General features: G+C 43.3%; 3 protein-coding genes across 7 annotated transcripts; 2 read left to right on the forward strand and 1 right to left on the reverse strand.

Annotated features, from left to right (window-relative positions):
- Nucleotides 1–1,019: 1,019 nt before the first annotated feature.
- LOC117896309 (elongation of very long chain fatty acids protein AAEL008004) lies at nt 1,020–4,836 on the forward strand. Its single transcript, XM_034804533.1, has 4 exons — nt 1,020–1,088; nt 3,070–3,278; nt 3,346–3,911; nt 3,973–4,836. The coding sequence occupies exons 2-4, from the start codon at nt 3,218–3,220 to the stop codon at nt 4,240–4,242; spliced, it is 897 nt and encodes a 298-aa protein (XP_034660424.1). The 5' UTR covers nt 1,020–1,088; nt 3,070–3,217; the 3' UTR covers nt 4,243–4,836.
- A 2,441-nt stretch (nt 4,837–7,277) lies between these two features.
- Nucleotides 7,278–13,155, reverse strand: LOC117896308 (elongation of very long chain fatty acids protein 7). Of its 2 annotated transcripts, none has more exons than XM_034804532.1 (4): nt 13,000–13,155; nt 8,872–8,982; nt 8,610–8,800; nt 7,278–8,391 (listed from the first exon to the last, which is right to left on the reverse strand). In XM_034804532.1, exons 2-4 carry the CDS (start codon nt 8,927–8,929, stop codon nt 7,675–7,677), a joined length of 966 nt encoding a protein of 321 aa, XP_034660423.1. In that variant the 5' UTR covers nt 8,930–8,982; nt 13,000–13,155; the 3' UTR covers nt 7,278–7,674. The 2 variants fall into 2 exon arrangements, with proteins under 2 accessions (XP_034660423.1, XP_034660422.1); XM_034804531.1 differs by lacking the exon at nt 13,000–13,155 and adding an exon at nt 10,038–10,481.
- Nucleotides 13,156–15,403: 2,248 nt separating this feature from the next.
- Nucleotides 15,404–19,162, forward strand: LOC117899260 (adiponectin receptor protein). 4 transcript variants are annotated; one of them, XM_034809150.1, is made up of 7 exons: nt 15,405–15,557; nt 16,147–16,532; nt 17,444–17,542; nt 17,798–18,150; nt 18,208–18,509; nt 18,568–18,647; nt 18,714–19,162. In XM_034809150.1, exons 2-7 carry the CDS (start codon nt 16,179–16,181, stop codon nt 18,846–18,848), a joined length of 1,323 nt encoding a protein of 440 aa, XP_034665041.1. In that variant the 5' UTR covers nt 15,405–15,557; nt 16,147–16,178; the 3' UTR covers nt 18,849–19,162. The 4 variants fall into 4 exon arrangements, with proteins under 4 accessions (XP_034665043.1, XP_034665041.1, XP_034665042.1 ...); XM_034809152.1 differs by lacking the exon at nt 17,444–17,542 and having other exon boundaries at nt 15,404–15,557; XM_034809151.1 differs by lacking the exon at nt 15,405–15,557 and having other exon boundaries at nt 16,092–16,532.
- Nucleotides 19,163–20,991: the final 1,829 nt, after the last annotated feature.

Consider the following 20,991-nt stretch of genomic DNA (forward strand, 5'->3'; position numbering starts at 1 on the left):
CCTTGAATTAACTCGCTTTTAACGGAACTTTACATCTGAAACATTCCAAATTGTGCCAACGAATCCGTAAATTATACGTTGCCATTAACGCTTTATGCTTGTTTAAATCAGTTTGAGCAATTTACAACTTTTACAAGTTTTACATTGCTTGAGAATTTTGTGGACTAGGCAGTTTTCCGTATTGGCCCAAAAAGGTAAACTGAATTCTTAACCAGCTACGCATGAGAACGTAAGAGAAACATTTTGTTCTAGAGTTCAACATGATGCGGAAAGAAATCTGAAGAATATTCAATGTGGGTCAAGGCTGATCAATCAAAAGTGGAATAAATCTCAAGCCGAAGTAATGAAAATGAAAGAATTGAAAGAGCAAGAGGGGAAAATTAAAATATCATTCCATTATCAAAAAGAAATTATGTTGTAGAGGTTCTTGGTGTCTTGTTAATATAGTGATACAAAAAATTGAAAAAAATGTATCCTCATCATTAAAGCTATTCAAATATTGCTGCAACGCTTTGTCCATTATTTTTGAAAACTATTCAAAAATCATTTAGGAATCTATAGGGCTGTGCAAAAAGGCTTTACCTCCGAATACAATTGAAAACAAATTAATATTCTGGCAAAATCCAGGCGGCAACAACTGAACACCGGCAACACGGACGCATATTCATTTAGAATCATAAACAAACACAGACACAATTATACCCCAAAAACCCTATAAGCTGTTGTCATCAAAATTCTGAATAGAAAAACGAGACCTGGCAATCGTTCGATGCGACTTGATCGCAGCCTCCAATCGAACGTAGCGGCCACAAAAGAACATTTCGGGCCTCAGATAAAGATAAACAGACGCCAGAGCCAGCACCAACAAAAGTTCCCCCAGCAAACTAAAAACACAAAAACAAAAACCCAAAAAAAACTGAAACCAAAATCGAAACAGAAACAAAACCAATAGAGTCCAAAAAACAGCGCCAAAGAAACAACGAAACCGAATCGAACCTTTAGACAAAATTTTTATACATAGCGCCGTGCAGCTCGACGTAGCAGTTCAGTGCGCGTACAAGTCTCGTGGGTAGCGGATGCCAGCAAAGGTCTCTCTCCTCTCCTCATATCTACGATAGCACCACTACCAAATAGTGCCACCCTACTCTATATAGCCAGTCATAAGAAGCAGATGAAGCGAGCAGCAGAGCCAGCAAAGAAACACAAAAAAACAGTTGTCATGGTGTTAACATTAAGAGTTGTCGTAAATTAAGTGCACGGCAATCGAAGTGATTGCAACAGGTGCCCCAAAAGCTCTTCAAAGTGTGTGTGTGTATGTGTGTGAACAATCAGAACAATCAAATATATCTACATAAATATAGAAGTAGAATCGGAATCAGTGGGAGACAAGAATCTTGATGTCTGATGCAGACATTCCATGCAGCTTGGAAACCAAAAACTTCTCCCTTAAGAAAGGGTATTTCCCTGCGAAGGTCAAGCCAGCTCTTGTCAACTGTTGCATCATATTAAAAATTTGCAATATTTGGTCTGAAATTGGGCAATAGTTGACACAATATTGTGTGCGTTGGCTTTAGGCGTGGTCAAGGCCCATAACCAAAACAAAAAGAAATCCAAAGATCTTCAAGAAAGAGCCGCCGCCTATTTAACAAGTGACTAACCAAGTGGAAATGCCCCATAAAATTTGTTGACAACGATCAGCCAGACACGATGGAGCGTCAGGCTGCCAGATTTCCCAGCACCAATGGCACCAGAAATGACCATAGACCAGACCAGACCAGACCAGGCACAAATTGTGGCAAGGTCGCGCAGCGATTTTTACCAATTGATAAACTGGATTTGCTTGAAAATATTCGAGGGACCACAAATGTGTTTAGCACCTTTTGCTATCGTGCAGCCATTTATCGCCCCATTTTCAGCCCCATTCTGTCTTGATGGCTGCAGCTAATATTCATGAGAGCAAGTGCAGGAAATGGCTGGCCGAAAACCTCAATAGCCAAACCCGTCTGTTGACCAACTTGCCCTTCAAAATATTTATGCTTCATTTATTATCTCAATTTGTTCCTCACTTTGCACACTTCAGATCTCTTGAGATCTCTCTCGAGATGAAAAGGCCCAGAAGTTGATCAGAATAGCCTCGAAAACGAGCAAAGAAATCAAACTGCTTGTTGCGATTGTTGGTAGCTCAAGAAGTTGTTTTCGGTATTTCTATGGATCGGTCTCTTAATCGGTCTCTGCCAAGTTCAAGTGTGAAACTGGAAGTCAAGGAACGTCATTTCATAATTTTGAGTAATTAGATGGAGTTGAATGATTTGTATAAGAGGATTTCAGGTATTAAAGGATATAGGAAAGATATATTAGATTGTAGTTTAATAGTAGATTATTTGATTATTATTTTAAGCTACTTCAAGTAGTATAATAGATTGCAGAGCAAGAGCATAGCCTCTTCGATGCAATTTAACAGATGATCTCCAACCTGATGTTGTTGTAGATTTCAGCTCAAAGAGGAGCCAAAACAAAAAGCTCAACATGAAATTAATTTGTTTCAAGTTTTGGGGTGAATTTGTGTGTGGGTATAACTATTACTCGCATCTCATTTGTTGTATTCGTTCCACACGTGAGACGCCGCAGCGTCTCCGGAGTGCGTCCCAATTTGGCTGGCAGGCCGTGTGGCAACCATCGCCATGTGGTGACCACCAATTTGTGTGTGTGTTTTGTTTGTTGTTTAATTCATAATAATGAATATAATTTACTGTTACTGTTACATGATAATTTCATGACATTTCACCTCCGCAAGCGAACGGCGACAGCTTTCCGTATCTTCCACACCGGACCAGATGAAATGAATTGAAGACAAAAGTCTTGGTCACTCTGGTCACCAATTGTTATTCTGTTTTGGCTCCGAATATTATTATATTTATGCAGCTTTCGGATCTCCCGGCAACAGTGCCCCGCCATGACAATCAATTACTAGTGGCTCGGCATTAACATAATTTTAAATACAAACTTGAAACCCGCATTCGCACATCCAGACTTCACATCTACTATTTCCCCCTTCTTCCCTATTTTTAGATTTGGCAAAACTCGTTCGCTTTGAGCATTTGAGGAACGTTTTGAGGAGCGACACGAGCTTAGCAGATTCTTAAATTTCACACCGTAGATAAAACTACCAAATACACACGTTTCTTGTGGTTGAGTGACACAAAAGAGACACTTCAAAATGGCAGCCGTCAACGCATCGAAAACGGATTATTGGAACTTTCTGTTCATCGAGCTGGCAGGTGAGTGATGCTCCTCCCATCGAAGACACCTTTTACTCAATCCTATGGCTACTATGTCTTCCTGTAGATCCCCGCACCAATGACTGGTTCCTGATCAAGTCCCCCCTGCCGCTGCTTGCCATCCTCGGCCTGTACCTGTTCTTCGTGCTGGGATGGGGACCGCGGTTCATGCGCGACCGGAAGCCCTTCAAGCTGGAGCGTACCCTTCTGGTGTACAACTTCTTCCAGGTGGCGCTCAGCGTGTGGATGGTGTACGAGGGTGTAGTCATCTGGCAGACATACAGCTGGCGGTGCCAACCCGTCGACTGGTCACGCACGCCCAAAGCTTACAGGGAGGCGCGCGTGGTCTATGTCTACTATCTGGCCAAGATCACCGAGCTGCTGGACACGATCTTCTTTGTGCTGCGCAAGAACGATCGCCAGGTGACCTTCCTGCACGTCTACCACCACACTGTGATGCCAATGATCAGCTGGGGCACCAGCAAATACTATCCCGGCGGACACGGCACCTTCATCGGCATGATCAACTCGTTCGTGCACATCATCATGTATTCGTACTACTTCCTCTCCGCCTTCGGTCCCCAGATGCAGAAGTATCTGTGGTGGAAGAAGTACATCACCAACCTGCAAATGGTGAGCCAGCAATGGGGCATCTCACTAGGTTTCCTGTTGCTATAACTTTTTGACATTTCAGATCCAGTTCTGCTGCGCCTTCATCCATCAGACCCAGCTGTTGTACACGGACTGCGGCTATCCCCGTTGGTCTGTCTGCTTCACCCTGCCCAATGCCGTCTTCTTCTACTTCCTGTTCAACGATTTCTACCAGAAGTCCTACAAGAAGAAGCAGGCAGCTGCCAAGGCCAAGGCTCTGTCGGCGGAGAACAATAACGAGAGCTGTGCCAAGGATCTGAATAAGGTGGCAGCGAAGGATCTAGAGCTGGAGCTGAAGCAGAAGGCCTTGTAGGGTCGAGGCCATTGACACCCAGAGCCTAGAGCCCAGAGCCCGCACCCTTCCCCCTTTCAATACTCATACAAAGCGGGGCACACACTGAGAGCTGAGATTCCATGTTCTATGTGCAACTTTGTTGACTAATTTCTTAAGTAATCCGCCGCCAAAAACACGTAAAACAAGAAAACGAGACACCATACACTCGTCTGCTCTGTCTGGCTATTGGAACAAATGAGGTTTCCAATATACAGATAGATAGATAGATAGATAGATACACATAATATGTAAATGTTCAAACAGTTAAAATTGCTTTTTGCAGCCGTCGCCATCATCGCTCGCCTCGTTTGATGTCCGCTCAGGCGGACACCAAATGAAAGAAGTGCTTGTATGTCTTTCGGTCGAAACTGAACTAAACTACAAGTAAGTTAGGTAAACCACACAGAAGATGATGAGGTAGTAGAAGAAGAAGTGTTAGTTGTGTAAATAAATTTAGGTACGCATATGAATATGTTTTCTTAAGGTGTTTATGTACTCGTACGCATCGGTATGTAAAGTAGTTGTAAACGAAGAGAAAAAGATATTTACGTATAGCTAAAACAAACAAAATCTAACAAATAAACTAGAATTTTTTTTCTACAAAATTTTATAAAAATTATAAGAATGGTTCTTTGTCTTGGATTGGTCATTGGGGTGGGGCCTTCACTGGGGAGTGATAATTTGGAAGATGTGTTCAGGAAATGTTTGCAAAATTGATCTGCCTAAAAGTGCTTTCGAATATAACAAGATGTTTCATTGGATAAAATTGGAATGGTCTTTCGAAATCTGTTGTTTGATCAGACTGTGAGAATATGTCTCCTCTGCCTTTTAACTTCAACTCACTTCCTATGGATACACCTTTGACGCAATCATAAAAGCATTTGCTTAAGGAACTATTTACTCTGGTACGCGTACCACCAATAGGCAAATAGTATTTGTTTAGGCCAACTTAGCCACACCTTTTCCCAGCCAAAGTGTTCTCATTGATAATTATGGACAACACCTGACGGATGCTTAAGGAAATCCACTCTCAAGGAACGCATTTAAGACGAAGTACAATAGCCAGATCAAGCTATTCATTCATTCATCTGCGGAAACCAAGATACGTAATCGCAGCGAAATTTGAATTTGAATAGGCGTGGCCCCACGAACAGGTCTTTGATGGTGGGGTGATTCTGCTGATGCTGCCGATGAAGCATATCCAGTTCATGAATTTTTACGAGGCTCTGAGAACACGGTAGAGCGATGCCAGAAGATTGGTCCACTTGCCACCGATGATCGTCTTGCCTCGGTCCGTATTCGCTCATTAGAAGCTCATTTAAAAGGCACCTTGAGCATACACGCAGAAAAGCTAAGCTGTTGAGATGAAGATCTGATAAATTCCACAACCTTTTATTGATCAATCAGTCAAAACGGAACCCAAAGCGGAAGTGGAAACGCATCTTCAAGTGGAGTCGGTGCCAGTCGCTCTGCGGATACAGTATTCAATAAAGCCGGTTTGGTGTTGGGCAATTGACCTTGATCTTGACCACAAACACAGGCACACAAAAGCCAAACACCGAAATACCCAAAGCAAAACCTCTTTCTTGTACCAGCCTGAGGACTGGCCGAATCGGAGCCAGTTTTGTATGTGTTTTATGGCACGATCATCATAGATCTGATCAGGCTGATTGAACATGCTGAAGAAATCAGAACTAGTTGTATGGAAAACTAACCAGAGTATCCAGAGTTTTGTTTTTGCTTGCATTTTATCATCTATCATCAAGGTGCTTGAAATCTTCGAGGAAGTAAGATATTAGGACACCTGCTATTTATTATTAAGCTCGAAATTTAAGCTCTTCGCAGTCCATTCTTTTGCAGTTTTCTTTTTGGATACATTGTCCATGATCTACACAGTAACTACATGTCACCGTGGCGACACCTGTCCGTCGATCTCTCCATGTCTGCGCAACTTCAATATCTTCTATGGTATGGATAAAATATTGCTGTATTTAGATTTAAAAGAAGCCAATCATGAGAATATATTTTGTACAATGGGGATGGGCATAACTAGAAATGGAAATGCTACATGCACTTTACATTAATTCTACAATACAAAAAACAGTGCACACTTTTTAGCTGAAATAATACAACATTTTCACGGTGTTTTTAAGACAATTTTCCAGACGATGAGGGGCAGAAATGTTGTTTAAATTTCTTTCAAAGTGATCCACTTTGTTATATAGAGCAAGAGTAGAGAAACGAGGGCATCCTCATGGAAGTTCTCGTTTGATGATTGTTTTTATTGACCGTTGTTGGCTATGACCTATGCAAATTTCCCGAAAATGTACACTTATTTACAGCAAAACACAGTTAACATCGAAATTATTTAAATGGCCCTTGAACTTTGACTTGGAACGAAACGTTAAGTTTTTGCCCCCCTAATCAGCATAAATACGGGTTGTTGTTTTAGTCTATTCTGTAAACGATGATGGAGAGGCGTGTGTGTGTGAGAATTAATTCGAAAGAGATCAAAAAAATTAATTAGAATTTCTAATTTAGCCATGACCACACTCTCCGCGTCGCCAAGGTGTCTGGAGCCGGACCCGAAAACTGGTTGGAAGCCATTGCATAACCAGCCCAGCAGCACGCGTGCCAGGTTCCAAGTTCATGGCTAGGAGGACACTACATGGCCAGAACAGAGCACACAATCGGGGACTGGGATATTCTGAGATACAAAGATACAGAGATTCGGCGGGGACTGGGAGATTCTGAGATTAATCGTGAGGTATTAATCAATCGTAATGTGCCGCAGAAGAATATCTGGCAGATGGCAGATCTGCATAATTTTATTGGGTTGAGGAGAGAACGAGCGCGTGGCCCGTGGCCCGGCACAAGAGCTAGGAAATGATTTGGCCATGGATTCGGGTGCTGGCGTTGTCATAAATAATGGGATACAACAGGTTTGGTTGTTGGGGGTTGTTGTTATCTAATGCGAAACCCGACTCGAGCCGGCAAAGAACAGACACAAAGGCTTGGTTTTATTAAAGATAAAAAATCAAAGTTTTATTCAATTTTTCTTGTTTCCGAGATGACAATTCGAGAAACGATTTACGGCTGCATTTCATTAATAAAAACTCTATCACACTCGCACACTCAAACGCAAACTCAAACTCAAACTCTGGAAAACATTAACACATACTCAGTCAGACTATTCCACAATCAGGCACACTCTTATGATCCTAGCTATTTTTTGGGTTGTAATCTTCGGCTGCTCGGCATAAACATTATACATGCATCATAGATGGTACGTTGTGCCTGCTACAGATGCGTAGATATTTAGAGATTAAGATACACTACAAACTAGACTAAAGCCCCGCTCTACAAAACAATAATTGCTAAACTGAAACCCATCCGAACCAGGGCCCGCGCTCATTCCAGCTTCAGCGGCTTCACGCTGTTGTTGTTCAGATCGATATAGGCCTTGGTCGGCTGTGCCTGGCTCTCGCTCTTGATCTGGATCTGGCTCTGGTTGGGCATGCAGCCCATGCCGCCGGCGGCGCGGAGTGCTGACTGGGCCAGACTGCTGCCGGTCCGAGAGCTGCCATCGATGCCCTTGTTCTTGTTGTAGGTCTTGCGGTAGAAGTTGCCGAACAGATATAGGAAGATGACGGTGTTGCCCACGAAGAAGAAGGTGAGTGTCTTGGGCATGTTGCAACCCTTGGCGCCGACGGCCAACATGTAGCCGAGGATGAGGACGAACTGGATCAGCTGGATGCTTGTCATGTACTTCTTCCACCAGAGGTACTTCTGGTACTGTGGTCCCATGGCTGCCACCATGTAGTAGAAGTACATCATGATGTGCACGCCCGAGTTGAGGATGCCAATGATCACGCCCTGTTCCCCAGGCGCGTACTTCAGATAGCCCCAGGAGAAGAGAACGGTGATGGTGTGGTGGTAGACATGCAGGAACGAGACCTGATTATTCTTCTTGCGCAGCACAAAGAACGTCGTGTCCAGCAGGTCGATGATCTTCGAGAAGAAGTAGAACCAGGCGCCCGAGTATAAAGTAAGATTCTGTTCACGTGTGCGATTGATTTCGCACTTCTTCGAGAAGATCGAGGATATCACATTGCTCTCCTGAATGGACTGTAAATGAAGGAACAAAACGAATTGATTAGATTAGAATAATCTATAATTATGTGAATATTCAATGAGAACTACTACATATAGATGCCCTCATTTAGTATGTTGCACGAGCACGTTTATAGGGTGCTTATGATAACTGAATAATACATCAATGGGGAGCAGGAGCATTGGCAGCCACTTTATGATCTGAATAATTATGACGGGTTTTATGGACTCACCGTGCGACACATCCAAATGGAGTAGCAGACCTGGAAGGCATTGTAGAACACCATAATACGCTTCAGATCCATGGGCTTGCGGTTCTTCATGAACTCGGGTCCGATCTTCAGAACAAATGCAAGGTAAAGCAACACAACACCAAATACAGGCGCTGGCGAACTCATCAGGAACCAGCTGTCCACAGTCTCATCTACACAAAAATGTTTAAAAAGTTAGTTTGATAATTCCACAAGAGTTTTCCTCTATTTATATTTTACTCACCCACGCCCTTGGACAGGCCGGAGATGCGCTCCTCGAATATCTTCATGTATGTAGTCATTGCGGCTGGTTTGGCTTTTCGCTTTGTTCCGATTCGGATTCTGCAATTGGCAACTGCAGGACGGGAGGAAAAGGGGGGGAAAGAGTCTTTAGAAATTTTCGCCCAAAATCGAAAATTCAGAGCTCGACGTCCGCACGCCGCGTTGCCAAAATATTGAATGAAAAGATATTCTAAAAGCCCGAGTGCTTAGAGAGGCTTAGCACGTTCGAGAGTCGCGGCTCGAGAGTCGCGGGCTATTGATTATGCTAGCGAGACGAGCGTGATCCGCATAAGAATGCCAGAAGCCAACTACGCAAGCGCGTTATTAATGAAATGTAAGAGAAGTCTTATTTAGTTATCCCATATGCAAAACGGGACAAGGAACGAGGCAGCAGGGAGAGCCAGAGACAGAGCTTGAGACAAGGCAAAACCCAAAACGAATGATGAATGACGACAGCGCAACGAATCGAGATAAAAACGCTGCAGTCCGAGGCTGCTACTGTTGCACCTACAAACCGATTGGCATATGATTGTAACTTGAAAAATTGCCATCTCAAAATGTATAATGGCAAGAGATTCGCATTATACGAGTAGAGAAGATGCTGATTGTTGGTTGCTGGCTGGGTATTTAAGATTCTTGGCTGACCACGACCGCAAGTCAATGGCTTGGAAACCTGAACAGAGCCAAACTCAAGGCTTCATTTGAATTTCTCGCCTTGGCACTAAAGTCGGTCTAACTTTGGCATTCATCTTGCACGAGTGTCTACATATACATGAGTAAATCTCTACGATACCAGCACCCAGAACACACAACACTCACATCACAGCGTTTATGTTCTAAGCATTTACATGGCAGCCTCAACATATTATCGGTTGGTTGGTCTTCGGCTTTGACTTTGCCATTGCCTTCGTCGGGCAGATGGTTCGTCTTCCTTTTGGACGATTGTTAGGTATGTATTGTTATTTAAATTGCACACGGAACATCATTGGTTTGATCGAATTAATGTGCATATTATCCACCGAAAATGTATTCAATTACAAATGTTTTTCGAGAACTTGTTCTTATGTAACATTCGTTGTTGTGTGTTTGGTTTATAGTTTTAGTTTTAGTTTTAGTTTAACCACTGACCTAGGGAACTCGAACCGGAACTTGAGGCAGAAACTTCTGGAATACTATTAGCGTCTATAATTAGCTTGTCGCCACATATCCAGTTTGCGGCATCGGCGGGGAGATCAACTGGGTTAGGTGCTCTTTTTAGCTTCGATATATTTAGAAATATTTTCCAGCACACGACAAGAACATTATGTCTGTGTTTCTTTTGGTTTTTAGTTTTGTTTGTCGAAAAGGAACTTTAAAATCAAGGCCTGCTTAGAGTTTGACTTTTATTTAATGACTGTCAAATGACTGGAGTTTAAAAAAATTGCACCGTGTTGCTGTGCTTTAATGTTAGCAATTTTCATGGATCACATGGCGGGTAATTGAATTTGGAGAGCCTTCGCATTGAAAGTCGCCATTTGCTGCCACCTGCCAGTGCCACTAATTGGTTATACACGGCGTATGATTGATATTTTGTGGACTGCAACCGTGCGACTGCCAACAGCGACTGAGACTGGGTCTCTGTCAGGGTTACAGCCCCATACCCGTGTACCCATTCGCATTCGCATTTCCATTCCCATTCCCATTCTGTTGGCCATTCCGTAAGCAATTCCTAGACCCATTCGTATGCAAGGCACTTGGCACCCATAGATTGACACTGGAGACAGGAAAAGTGAGCTCTGAGCATCATCACGACCAAAAATGTGACGCCAATCGACACGACGCCTGAGTCAGTCGCAGTCGCAGTCACCCGTTCCACTGGCTGCTGACGCTGTCACCACCGCCTGTCCTCCTGTCATGTCATCACTCTCCACTTTAGGCGCTCACGCAGCTCCCCTCCTAGTGTTAGCCTTGCCTGAGACTCGTCTCGGGTTTTTGCTACACTTTTGTAAGCCCAAAGGCCGACGGACCATTGCTGGTGCACGCTGGGACTCTGTCTGAGGCAGAGTCTGAGTCTTCCGGCTGCCCCGCCTTGGACACTCGACACTAAGCAGCTCGACAAATAGGAACAAATAAATTAAGAAACGAACAAGGAGAGGTGGCCGCAGCGGCAGACTGCCACGCACGCATAAAATATGTGTTTTGTATGCATAATTGATTCTGGTTTTTGCCAATTTCATACCCTTTCAGAGGTGCTTGTCGAACGCCTTGTCAGCATTATCAGAATCGCGACTGCGAAGTGGATTTACCCAGCCCCCCCAGGTCTACGAGTGCTGTACTCGAACATGGGTCTACCGAACATTTTGAAATGTTTAACAATCCGTCGTTCAATTTCAGTTTCAGTTTCTGGTTCTCTCTTTTTTTTGGCTCTCTGTCTGTGTGACTAATGCAAAAAGTACGAGTATCTAAACACCCAAAAGCTGTCTGGACAGTGCGGAAAAGCCCCGCTAAAGGCGTTAATTTATAAGATTTTTCAACATGAAACAAAGAAAAAATAAAAAAACAACTTAATTTGCCACTAATTTCGGATCTAATGAAGGCCGATGGAGGGCATTAGCATTAGTCTTCTATGCATTGTCCAATCCAACCAAACAAACCATCTGTGATTCATGTGTGCTATTAATGAGCCGACAGATTGCAGCTTTTGTATGTGCCTTTTTTATGCATAATTGCATTTGGCAAATGCACGGCACGGCACGGCAAAAAGATCTTGATACTTTGTCGTCAAGTGTTGATGTTTGACGAGACTCATGTGTTTAGAGCGGATGTTTTCCTATGGATTATAGTCATCGCAACACGATTTTCACACGCATTTGTGTTGTGTAAATGAAAACAATCAGCGAGGCATGTGAAGTTCCCGAATACATTAGCCCCATCGCGATGACTATCAGCTGTGTATTGGGAGATAGAAGAACTCAGTGACAGACCCATAATGTAACTAATTCTTAAGTTCATGCTAAGGTAGACGGTACACCAAAGGGTCGAGCAACCCTCACTGGCACGTTCTGACTCGACTCGACTCGTTTCGTTTCGTTTTGGGTTTCAAGAGGAGGGGGAGTGCAACAGGTTAATCATTTAGCTCTGGCTGTGTCAAGTGCATATGTTTTATGGTTTCATGCTTGCTTAGCGCAGTAAATTCATTTTTTTTTCTTTTTGCCAGCCGAGGCATTTACAGAGGAGGCAAGGCAGCCAGTAAACCCATTCCGCCGAGTCAGCCGAGCACTTGGCAACCATATATCCACATCCACATATCCACAGCCAAATCCATAGCTAACACGGTGCCCAGCGCCAGAGTCAGAGTCTGGTTTGGTTCAGTTCGGTGCCAGAGACTCTTTGGGCAGACGCTCTTCTGACAATCTTTAATTACTGGGTAAATATTTGCAACGTTAATTGGGTTTTTTTCGAACAATTTTCAACATTTCGGCTCTTTAAAGTCGGTGTGTGCGTTGCTGTCTTCTCTTTGTTTTTTTGGGAACTGTAACGGATGGGTGGAATGGATGGGAATGGGATGGGAACTTTTGCAAAGAGAACAGGTACAAATGGTCATCTAATATGTTTGCTTAACCATGATTCCATGGCCGGTGGGGTCGGGTGTACACACAATGGCACAATGATGGGGTGCAGATGGAGGCCAGGCACCTGATGCAGCTGCAAATTGAATTGCAATCGATTACAAGTTCAAAAAATTTAGTTTTGGCCACCTCAATGCTGCCAGAGTCTTGGCCTTGGCTGACTGGCAAAATTGCAGCTCCTCAAGCCAGTTTTTAGCATTTAATCTATGTGCAACGCATTGGGTTAAGGTCGACTAGAAAATCTCAGACAGACAGCGGTCCCCAGCGGCACCAGCACCAGCACAACCACCGCTGTCATCAGAGGAGTACACACTGTCCAAAGAGCAGGCAAAAGTCGGTCAAGTCGAGTGCACACTTTTGTTCGCTGATCATTCCAGTTTCTGTTAATTTGGGTTAGGGACAGTCCCGTCTCCAAAAACTTGCTCTCTAATTTATGCAACACTTTCACACCTCAGATGTCCCAAAAATTCTCACTTCCGTACCTGTTCTGGCCGCTCTAGGGAGGGGTTCTGCTTTATTTCTGCACGTACGCGTATGGGGTTCCCTCCGAGGAATCAACTCGCTCACTCACACACGCCGCACGCTGGAAGAGATTCGGACTCGACTGGGGCCAACGCCAAGAAGACACTAATATGGAGTTCTACACGCTCGGCTGTATAAATAAACAAAATGAACGAGCTTCGCGGGCTCCGGGCCCGTGCTGGCCATGTTTCCAGCCGCTGACGTCGCTGCTCGCTGCCAGCTGCTTGCGGCTCTGCTGCTGGCGTCGACTTTAGCTGCGCAGTTTGCTATACATATGTATGTACACATGTGTGTCTACACATATGTATGTAGATATAGTATATTCTCGTGTCTTTCTGTCGACCCGATGCCAATGCAAGTCGAAGCCGCGTTAATGGCCAATTTTAGTTTTCAGTTTTGTTGCTCAGTTTTTCAGATCTCCGGTGGTAAGGTCAAGTTTGAAGCCATTAAAGCGAATGTGTTGGCCAAAAAGAAAGCAAAACTGTTGGCTCCGCTTTTCTGCCACTTCTGTGGTTTATTTTGAACAAGTTTATTAACCCTATCCCCAAATTGGCCAACAAAACATGCAGATCCTATCGCAAAAACAACAAATAATATAAAAACGGCACACACCCGCCCCAAAAGAGAAACCGAAAACGAAGACGAAGACGGAGAAGGAGAGAAAAGGAGGGTAAACGAAAACCGAAATAATGTTTGGCTTTAAATTAACCGCTAGACAATTGATTTATTATCGTTGTCACGTCAATACAGTCCACACATTGAGTCTGACTCAATCGTAGGCTTACATATATGACACTCGTCACTGCCCCATCCCAGCCCAGACCTGACGCGGACACTGATTCCGTCTTTATTACGGTCTATTTACTTACGCAAATCCATCCACTTAGCACATCCAAGTATTTTTGGAAACACTTTGCCACTCCATTGATGATGGAAGGGGATGGGAAATTTTAACTCACTTTCCACTAATGTCGGTCAGGGGCCGGGGCCACACCCACGTGCTAAGTGTCCGGGCAAATGTTTGCAAAAGTCCCTGCACTTTCCGCCTGCTTCGGCAACGCAGCGGAACAATCTTCCGGGTCTTTAGCATTTTCGTGAAAAAATAACAAAAACATACGCTGAAAATGGCAACAAAATAGCCGTTTTGCATTTTTTATCGCTCGTTTGTCATTCGAGCGGCGTTTATTATCGGCGTTTCTCTTTTGTGATATTGTGATGAAGACCCTGAACTTCAGCTACTCAATAATTTAATATAATCGATTTTCTACCGCTAGCTGGAGTCTATGGCCAAATCTTTGTCCGATCCTTGGCCAAGTTTCTGACAGGGCTTATCAGAACGACGAGTCGAGAGCACAACCACAGACCATCGATTAACTAATGTTAATGGCCTAGTTTTTAAGGTTGAGTCTGAAGAGTTCAAGTTTATTCTTGGACGTTGGTGGGGAAGTACACGGTGAAAAACGAGTCTGAATTTGATAGAAAAAGTCTCGCAATTTGAGTAGATATTCTAAGAGATGGTTTCAATGTATTAAGTGTAGGCTGCTAGAAATATAAGGGGGGTTTAAAAATATTCCCATTGTAAATACTTTGTATTGTCTGATTTATCTTATTTGCCATTTGTTAAGAGGAACATTTCAGACAATTGGGAGAGTAAACATTTTTAAGCGCTAAAAATAACACGCCTCTCATATGGACTTACTTTACATTGCCAGTCAGCATTAGCAGTGATTTGAAACTTTGCGCGTTTGAAAGGAACTGCCAGGTGCATACTTTCTATTTTTAAAATTTAAAGTTTAAATTTCCGCGCTAACTTTAACCACAGCGGGAAGTGTTCAAAAACGAGTCGTGCCCCGATAGTCGCGAGTATATCAATATGTTCTGTTGGTTAACATATGTTATCAATAGTTAACAGTGTTAACGATACAGGCTGTAAAAGTGTCATCTCTATTTATCTAAGTCAGCTGACAAATAGATTGTTTTTTATTATTTAATATATTTATACAGAAAAACAGTAAGAACACTCTAAAATCAAGTCATTATTAATATTTCCAATCCACTTGGAAAACAGAATAGTAACTTTAGTGGCTGACCAGCTGACCAGCAAAAAGCGGGCAAATGACGTAAAATTCCATTCCCACTTACATACGTTACGTTTTTTTGTTTTTTGTTTACCTTTTTTAGCTTGAAATTATTTTCATCAATTGGGTAAAATTATAGCTCCAGGGCTGAAAGGTGTAACTTGTTAGTAATATTAAATAGAATATCAAATTCGAGAAATATTACTGCTCTTGGTATTTGTATATGCGGTATATTTTCAAAATGAGAAAGTGTATTTCCGTATATTTTTGAGGGTCGGACGACCATTTTACAGAGACGTCCACGGTTACACTGAAATATTCTGAAAAATTATTAAATCCTGAAATTAAAGTTAAAAATTGTTAACTGGGCAAGTGCTAACTTCGAAGATCCTTTGGAGTTACACCAAGAGCAGCGCAAGCTTCAGGAAGCGCATAAATATGTAAGTGACGCATGGCTAGTCGAGTGAAATTTTTTCCACTTCTTAATTGTTGTGGCCGTGCTGGCCTCAATGGACTGGGAAAACTGAATTGTGTGCACTGCGCAGGTGAAAAAAAATGTGCATCCAAAGTGTCGCTTGGTGGTTCTCACGTGGCCTTGTGGCCGAAGTTCTCAATGAGTGTCATGTGGCTGTTATCAATGAGTGTCCCTGTTGTCCTTGGACACCTGCCCACCACTCCTGCTGTCGTTGGCAACGCTCTGTCACATCTTATGTAAAGTTTTAATTGGCAGCCAACTTGCTAAACGATACAAAATACACAAAGCATATACACTCATACTTGTGCCATGCCCGTACGCTATAGAACCAGCTGGGATACAAAGGTCACTTGGACTGTTGCTGGGAGCCACATTTGTATCCATATCAAATCGATATTGCCGCAATATAGCAATTCCCCTATAAAATACACAGAAAAAGCAAGCAGGCCTTTGCTTTTTAGAATGTGATATCTTACAAAAAAAAGAATCGATCCCATTTCACTTGGAAAACTTCAGTTGCTGTTCCTAGTTTAATTGGATCTCTTACATTTCAGAACTTTTTGTGTGGGAGGCTAAAGGGACTGTCATGGAATCTGCCACGAATCTGCTTGAGCGCAAGAAGTCGGTCAGCGATTTGTCTGCCGAGGTGGAGGAGACTTCCACTGCAACCACTGGCCTGGACTCGTCTGGGCAATCGTCTGCGGGTGCGGCGACCACCGCAACCACAACGGCCACACAGCACGGCAGCGATGAGGCCGAGGAAGATATCTTCGAGCAGGTACAAATGATTCTTCGCAAGCGACGCGGCTGGGGCCCGGATGACTCTCTCAGCACCAATGATCTACATTTGCTGGAGTACGACGATGAGCTGGGCGAGGAGGATGATGCCGGATGTCCACTGCCTTCCACACCGGAGGACACACAGCTCATCGAGGCTGAGGTGAGTTGACCCGCCGATTGAGTCCGCCCCTGTCGTTTACGCTAAACAGCTGTGCAAAAAGCATTTTGCGCAGTCAAGTGCTGTGCTTCCCTTATCTCTGACCCGGCGGCGCGTTTTCTTATCGCCTTTTCGTTGGTCGCAGTCAGGGAGCGCCCGCCGCAGGCAGGGTACTCCAAGTATCTGCAGTCTTTTGTGTCGTTTTCGACGACTGCCCTTATCGGGGGAACTATTGCAGAGGCCCACAACGTGTCCATTGCCTTATTGCCGCAGGTGGCAATTGCAAAAGATATAGAACATTCGACACATATACTACACTGGAAAGGTTTTAAAGGCGTTTCCGTTAAACAGTTCACTCAATACTTTCAATCACGGATACGGCTTAGCCCGTACACTGTGGGAAAAATAACCAAACAACGTCAGATGGGGAGCTGATAATGGGACGTTTGGTACGGAGAGAGGCAGCTTCGGGCGCGCTATCTTATCGCCAGGCGCATTTGTTATTGTTGCTGTTGTTGTTGTCTTGTTCCGCCAACGAAAAGTTTATACAAACCGTTTCAACTAAGTATGCGACAGTCAGATTCTTCAAAGTAGAAACGCTCGTTGTACCGCACACTTAGATTTAGTTTTTAAACGAATCTCTGTTTGCCGCTCAAAATGTCAGACAAGCAGCAGTCCCAGCCGGAGGTTGTTTTGAGTGTTTTAGACCCGGATCTGGAGCCGAAGGGTGAGGCTTCGAACGAGGAGGCACCAAAGAAGAACCAGAACGAGGATACAATTGAGCGTCAAGCCATCGATAAAGACGTCAGTCCCATTTGCTTTTAGTTTTAACGTTTTGAATGTGTAGTTTAAGCTTTTGTGGTTCTTTTCCGGTTCGAAGCATGTGTAATTCTCATACCATTTCCTTCCCTTAGATGACGGAAGTACTGAAAGCTGGTGTGCTGTCGGACGAGATCGATTTGGGTGCATTGGCTCACAATGCCGCTGAGCAAGCCGAGGAATTTGTACGCAAGGTAAGTACTTTCAATAATTGATGAACTGTGGCTCAAGCGGAACTCCCTCTTTTCGTGTGATATTCCGTGACATTGTTGCACTTTATTTTGTTTTGAATAAATATAAAAATAATTTGTACTATGTTTTTTGGTTTGTGTTGAAACTATGCCCCTGACTTGAGACCATTAACCCAAGCCTAAACTCGAACCCACCCCCATAACTTTTAGTCACCAGTTCACTAACCGTTTATAATTAACTTTCTCTGACGTATGCAGGTCTGGGAGGCCAGTTGGAAGGTGTGCCACTACAAAAACCTACCAAAATGGCTGCAGGATAACGATTTTCTACACCGCGGACATCGCCCACCGCTGCCCTCGTTCCGGGCGTGCTTCAAATCGATTTTCCGCATTCACACGGAAACGGGAAACATTTGGACACATCTGCTGGGCTTCATTGCCTTCATTGGCGTGGCTGTTTACTTCATTACGCGTCCCTCGGTGGAGATTCAGACACAGGAGAAAATCGTATTTGGCGCCTTCTTTATCGGGGCCATCGTTTGTTTAGGATTCTCATTTGCTTTCCACACACTAAGCTGTCACTCTGTAGAGATGGGAAGACTGTTTTCAAAGTAAGTTCCGTGCATACTTGTAAGTGTATTTGTGCTAATTACTTTGTTTACCCACAGGCTCGACTACTGTGGAATTGCGTTGCTTATTATGGGATCTTTTGTACCTTGGCTGTACTATGGTTTCTACTGTCATTACCAGCCAAAGGTGATTTATCTCTCAGTGGTCTCTGTCCTGGGCGTGCTCTCCATCGTTGTCTCACTGTGGGATAAGTTCTCGGAGCCAGCACTCCGTCCATTGCGCGCTGGCGTTTTCATGAGCTTTGGACTGTCTGGCGTCATTCCAGCCATTCATTACAGCATCATGGAGGGCTGGTTTAGCCAGATGAGTCGTGCCAGTTTGGGTTGGCTTATTCTCATGGGTAAGTTGCATATGCAGAGGGTGTTTAAAGATTAAATCTAAATTTGTCTCTCTATTAGGTCTACTCTATATAATCGGTGCCCTGCTGTATGCTCTACGTGTGCCCGAACGTTGGTTCCCTGGAAAGTTCGACATCTGGGTACGGTTTGGGTTATCTTTTGAGCTAAGAAAAATGCTTGACTCAATGCTCAATTTTATTTTGCAGGGACAATCGCATCAGATATTCCACATCCTTGTGATTGCTGCCGCCTTTGTGCACTATCATGGCATCTCCGAGATGGCCATGTACCGTGTCATGTATAGCGAATGCACCGTGCCGATTGAGCCTGTTACCTTCTAGAAGCTGATGTGGATACTGAGGAAACAATCATACAATCATATATAAATAGAATCCCACACATACGAGTATATTCACATACACATTACTGCGATTTAGCGCACTTTTACAATGCAACCATTTTTAGCGTTTGGTGAGCATCTGTACCTTGTTATTTGAATAGATGAAAAACCGATCCATATTCCAAACATAATTTACGCGCATTTATCATCAAATTCAAAATCGTTCATTATACAAAAGGAAAATCTAGCAAAAGTTGATTATCGAATGAAATTTGCAGTAGAGTAATTAATATATGTACAACTATTTATAAAATTCCAATTTCGTTTACTTAATTCTATTTTTAGTTAATCAAAGGGATTGCTTTGTCAGGCGGGCGTGGAATTCGCTCAGAGTTACTAGAATCCTTTTGAAAAGGCAAACAAGGGGCAAGCTAATTCCGTTTTTAAGTTATTTTATTAGATGATCTTAGAATCGTTAGGATTATATGGAATAATGAACACACAATTAAAACGTTCTACGAGTTCTAAATTTACGTTCAATTTTAAATTCAATCCCACACATGCTCGTACCATTGCTTATTTTCACAGCAGCTACCATCATACACATAAATTTTATCGTATGCATGGCCGATCTATTACCAATATAAGGCGAAGTGCAAACAATAAATAAAGAGAAGACTTCTAAATTGTATTTGTATTGAAAACTGATTTCAAAGTGCGTAATTCCATCGACCTGTGGCAAAGATTCTCAGCCAAGGAACATTTCATAATCATAATTTTGCATCATCAAAGATATGTATCTGCAAAGATTTGCTAATATTTATGTATCTTCGATTTGGCAACGATTGCCATCACCCTAATGCCTTCCCATAAATATTGTCGTAGAGAATTAGAAATCTGCGCCGGGGTTATTAGTTTAGTTCAGACTGGCGGAGCGAATGTGGCTGGCGAGGGCACAGCATGTTGTTGCTGATGACTGGGCGAATGCGATTGTTGACTTTGACCCCCTTGATGGAGTGAGCAGTCCCCTGAGTCGTGGTCTATTCTTGAGTCTGCCTCCCACCGCTACATGGTGTTCTACTCGTCTGTGTGCCAGTTTCTATTATCGCGTCTGTAGATCATTAAACCTTTTCAGTTTTTGCACAAATAATCGAACATGGTGCTTGAGAGAACCGCGCACGTGTTATTAAAGTAAATGCGATTGGAGGCTTTGCGAAAATTCAAGTTCAACGGTAACAAAAATAGAGTCCAAATTGCTTGGTGAAATGATTCGCTAGGGGCTACAGTGAGGCTACGTTAAGATGAAAGTTTAGTTCCCAAATTGTCTTAATATTATATATTTTCAATAAAGTAAGTCCTCACTGTAGTTTGGCTTGTCTTTCCCATTTTAACCATAACAAATTACTAAAGCGGTGATGCGTATTATGATTAACGCAGCTCTTTTGATGGTTGTCTTTTATCCATGGAGTAGCGAGTTGGTCCAGGTGCCATAAAACACCTTAAAGAGTATTTTATGTACCCATTCTGAATAAATGCAAATTGACTGCCTACAAATCGTTGCCAGATGAGGAAATATACATATATGCCCATGCTTCAGTTTGTGTGTTCGGCTCTGTTTTACATGTGACAACGAACTGGTTTTGCCGAAACTTCGCCTCAGTCCAGTGCGGTTTGTGGGTGATTTTTATAGCCCTAAAACTATTGTATCGTCTGCTTTCGGCTTTCACTTTCAATTACACGTTACACTTGTACTATTACGACTACCCAATGCACGCCACGCCACATGGCCATACCCGAATTACTTCTCATTAAACATAATTTGACAATTTGCTCGGATGCGGTGCGTCGTCGTCAGGTCACCGTTAGACCTGCTCCACTGCTCTCTGCGCTAGGCCAACAAATCCGGAAGAGCCGGAAGAGAAGACATGTGTGCTGGATTCACAATAGCGATTGGACTGTCATCGTCATTAAGGAGATGTGAGATGTGTGCTTTGTGCTTTGTGCAGTTCAATGTCGAAAAAACTCGAATGCGTCTGCGGAGTTCAGGCCGCCACCCAGTTTGGACTTTCAGCTGTTTATTAATGGTCTTGTGCAGTAGTTGCCTTTATGCGTTAAATTCAATAAACTGACTCTGAGTCTGAGTC

This window comes from Drosophila subobscura, chromosome O (assembly GCF_008121235.1).
Source record: "Drosophila subobscura isolate 14011-0131.10 chromosome O, UCBerk_Dsub_1.0, whole genome shotgun sequence".
NCBI lineage: Eukaryota > Metazoa > Arthropoda > Insecta > Diptera > Drosophilidae > Drosophila > Drosophila subobscura.

Excerpts from the sequence above, each read along its gene's own strand:
- LOC117899260 (XM_034809150.1), top strand. The coding sequence starts at position 16,179 with ATGGAATCTGCCACGAATCTGCTTGAGCGCAAGAAGTCGGTCAGCGAT. Across the intron at positions 16,533-17,443 it reads CACAGCTCATCGAGGCTGAG|ATGACGGAAGTACTGAAAGC; the intron begins GTGAGTTGACCC and ends TCCTTCCCTTAG. Across the intron at positions 17,543-17,797 it reads CCGAGGAATTTGTACGCAAG|GTCTGGGAGGCCAGTTGGAA; the intron begins GTAAGTACTTTC and ends TGACGTATGCAG.
- LOC117896308 (XM_034804532.1), bottom strand. The coding sequence starts at position 8,929 with ATGACTACATACATGAAGATATTCGAGGAGCGCATCTCCGGCCTGTCC. Across the intron at positions 8,801-8,871 it reads CGGCCTGTCCAAGGGCGTGG|ATGAGACTGTGGACAGCTGG; the intron begins GTGAGTAAAATA and ends ATTTTTGTGTAG. Across the intron at positions 8,392-8,609 it reads CCATTTGGATGTGTCGCACG|TCCATTCAGGAGAGCAATGT; the intron begins GTGAGTCCATAA and ends CTTCATTTACAG.
- LOC117896309 (XM_034804533.1), top strand. The coding sequence starts at position 3,218 with ATGGCAGCCGTCAACGCATCGAAAACGGATTATTGGAACTTTCTGTTC. Across the intron at positions 3,279-3,345 it reads TCTGTTCATCGAGCTGGCAG|ATCCCCGCACCAATGACTGG; the intron begins GTGAGTGATGCT and ends GTCTTCCTGTAG. Across the intron at positions 3,912-3,972 it reads ACATCACCAACCTGCAAATG|ATCCAGTTCTGCTGCGCCTT; the intron begins GTGAGCCAGCAA and ends TTGACATTTCAG.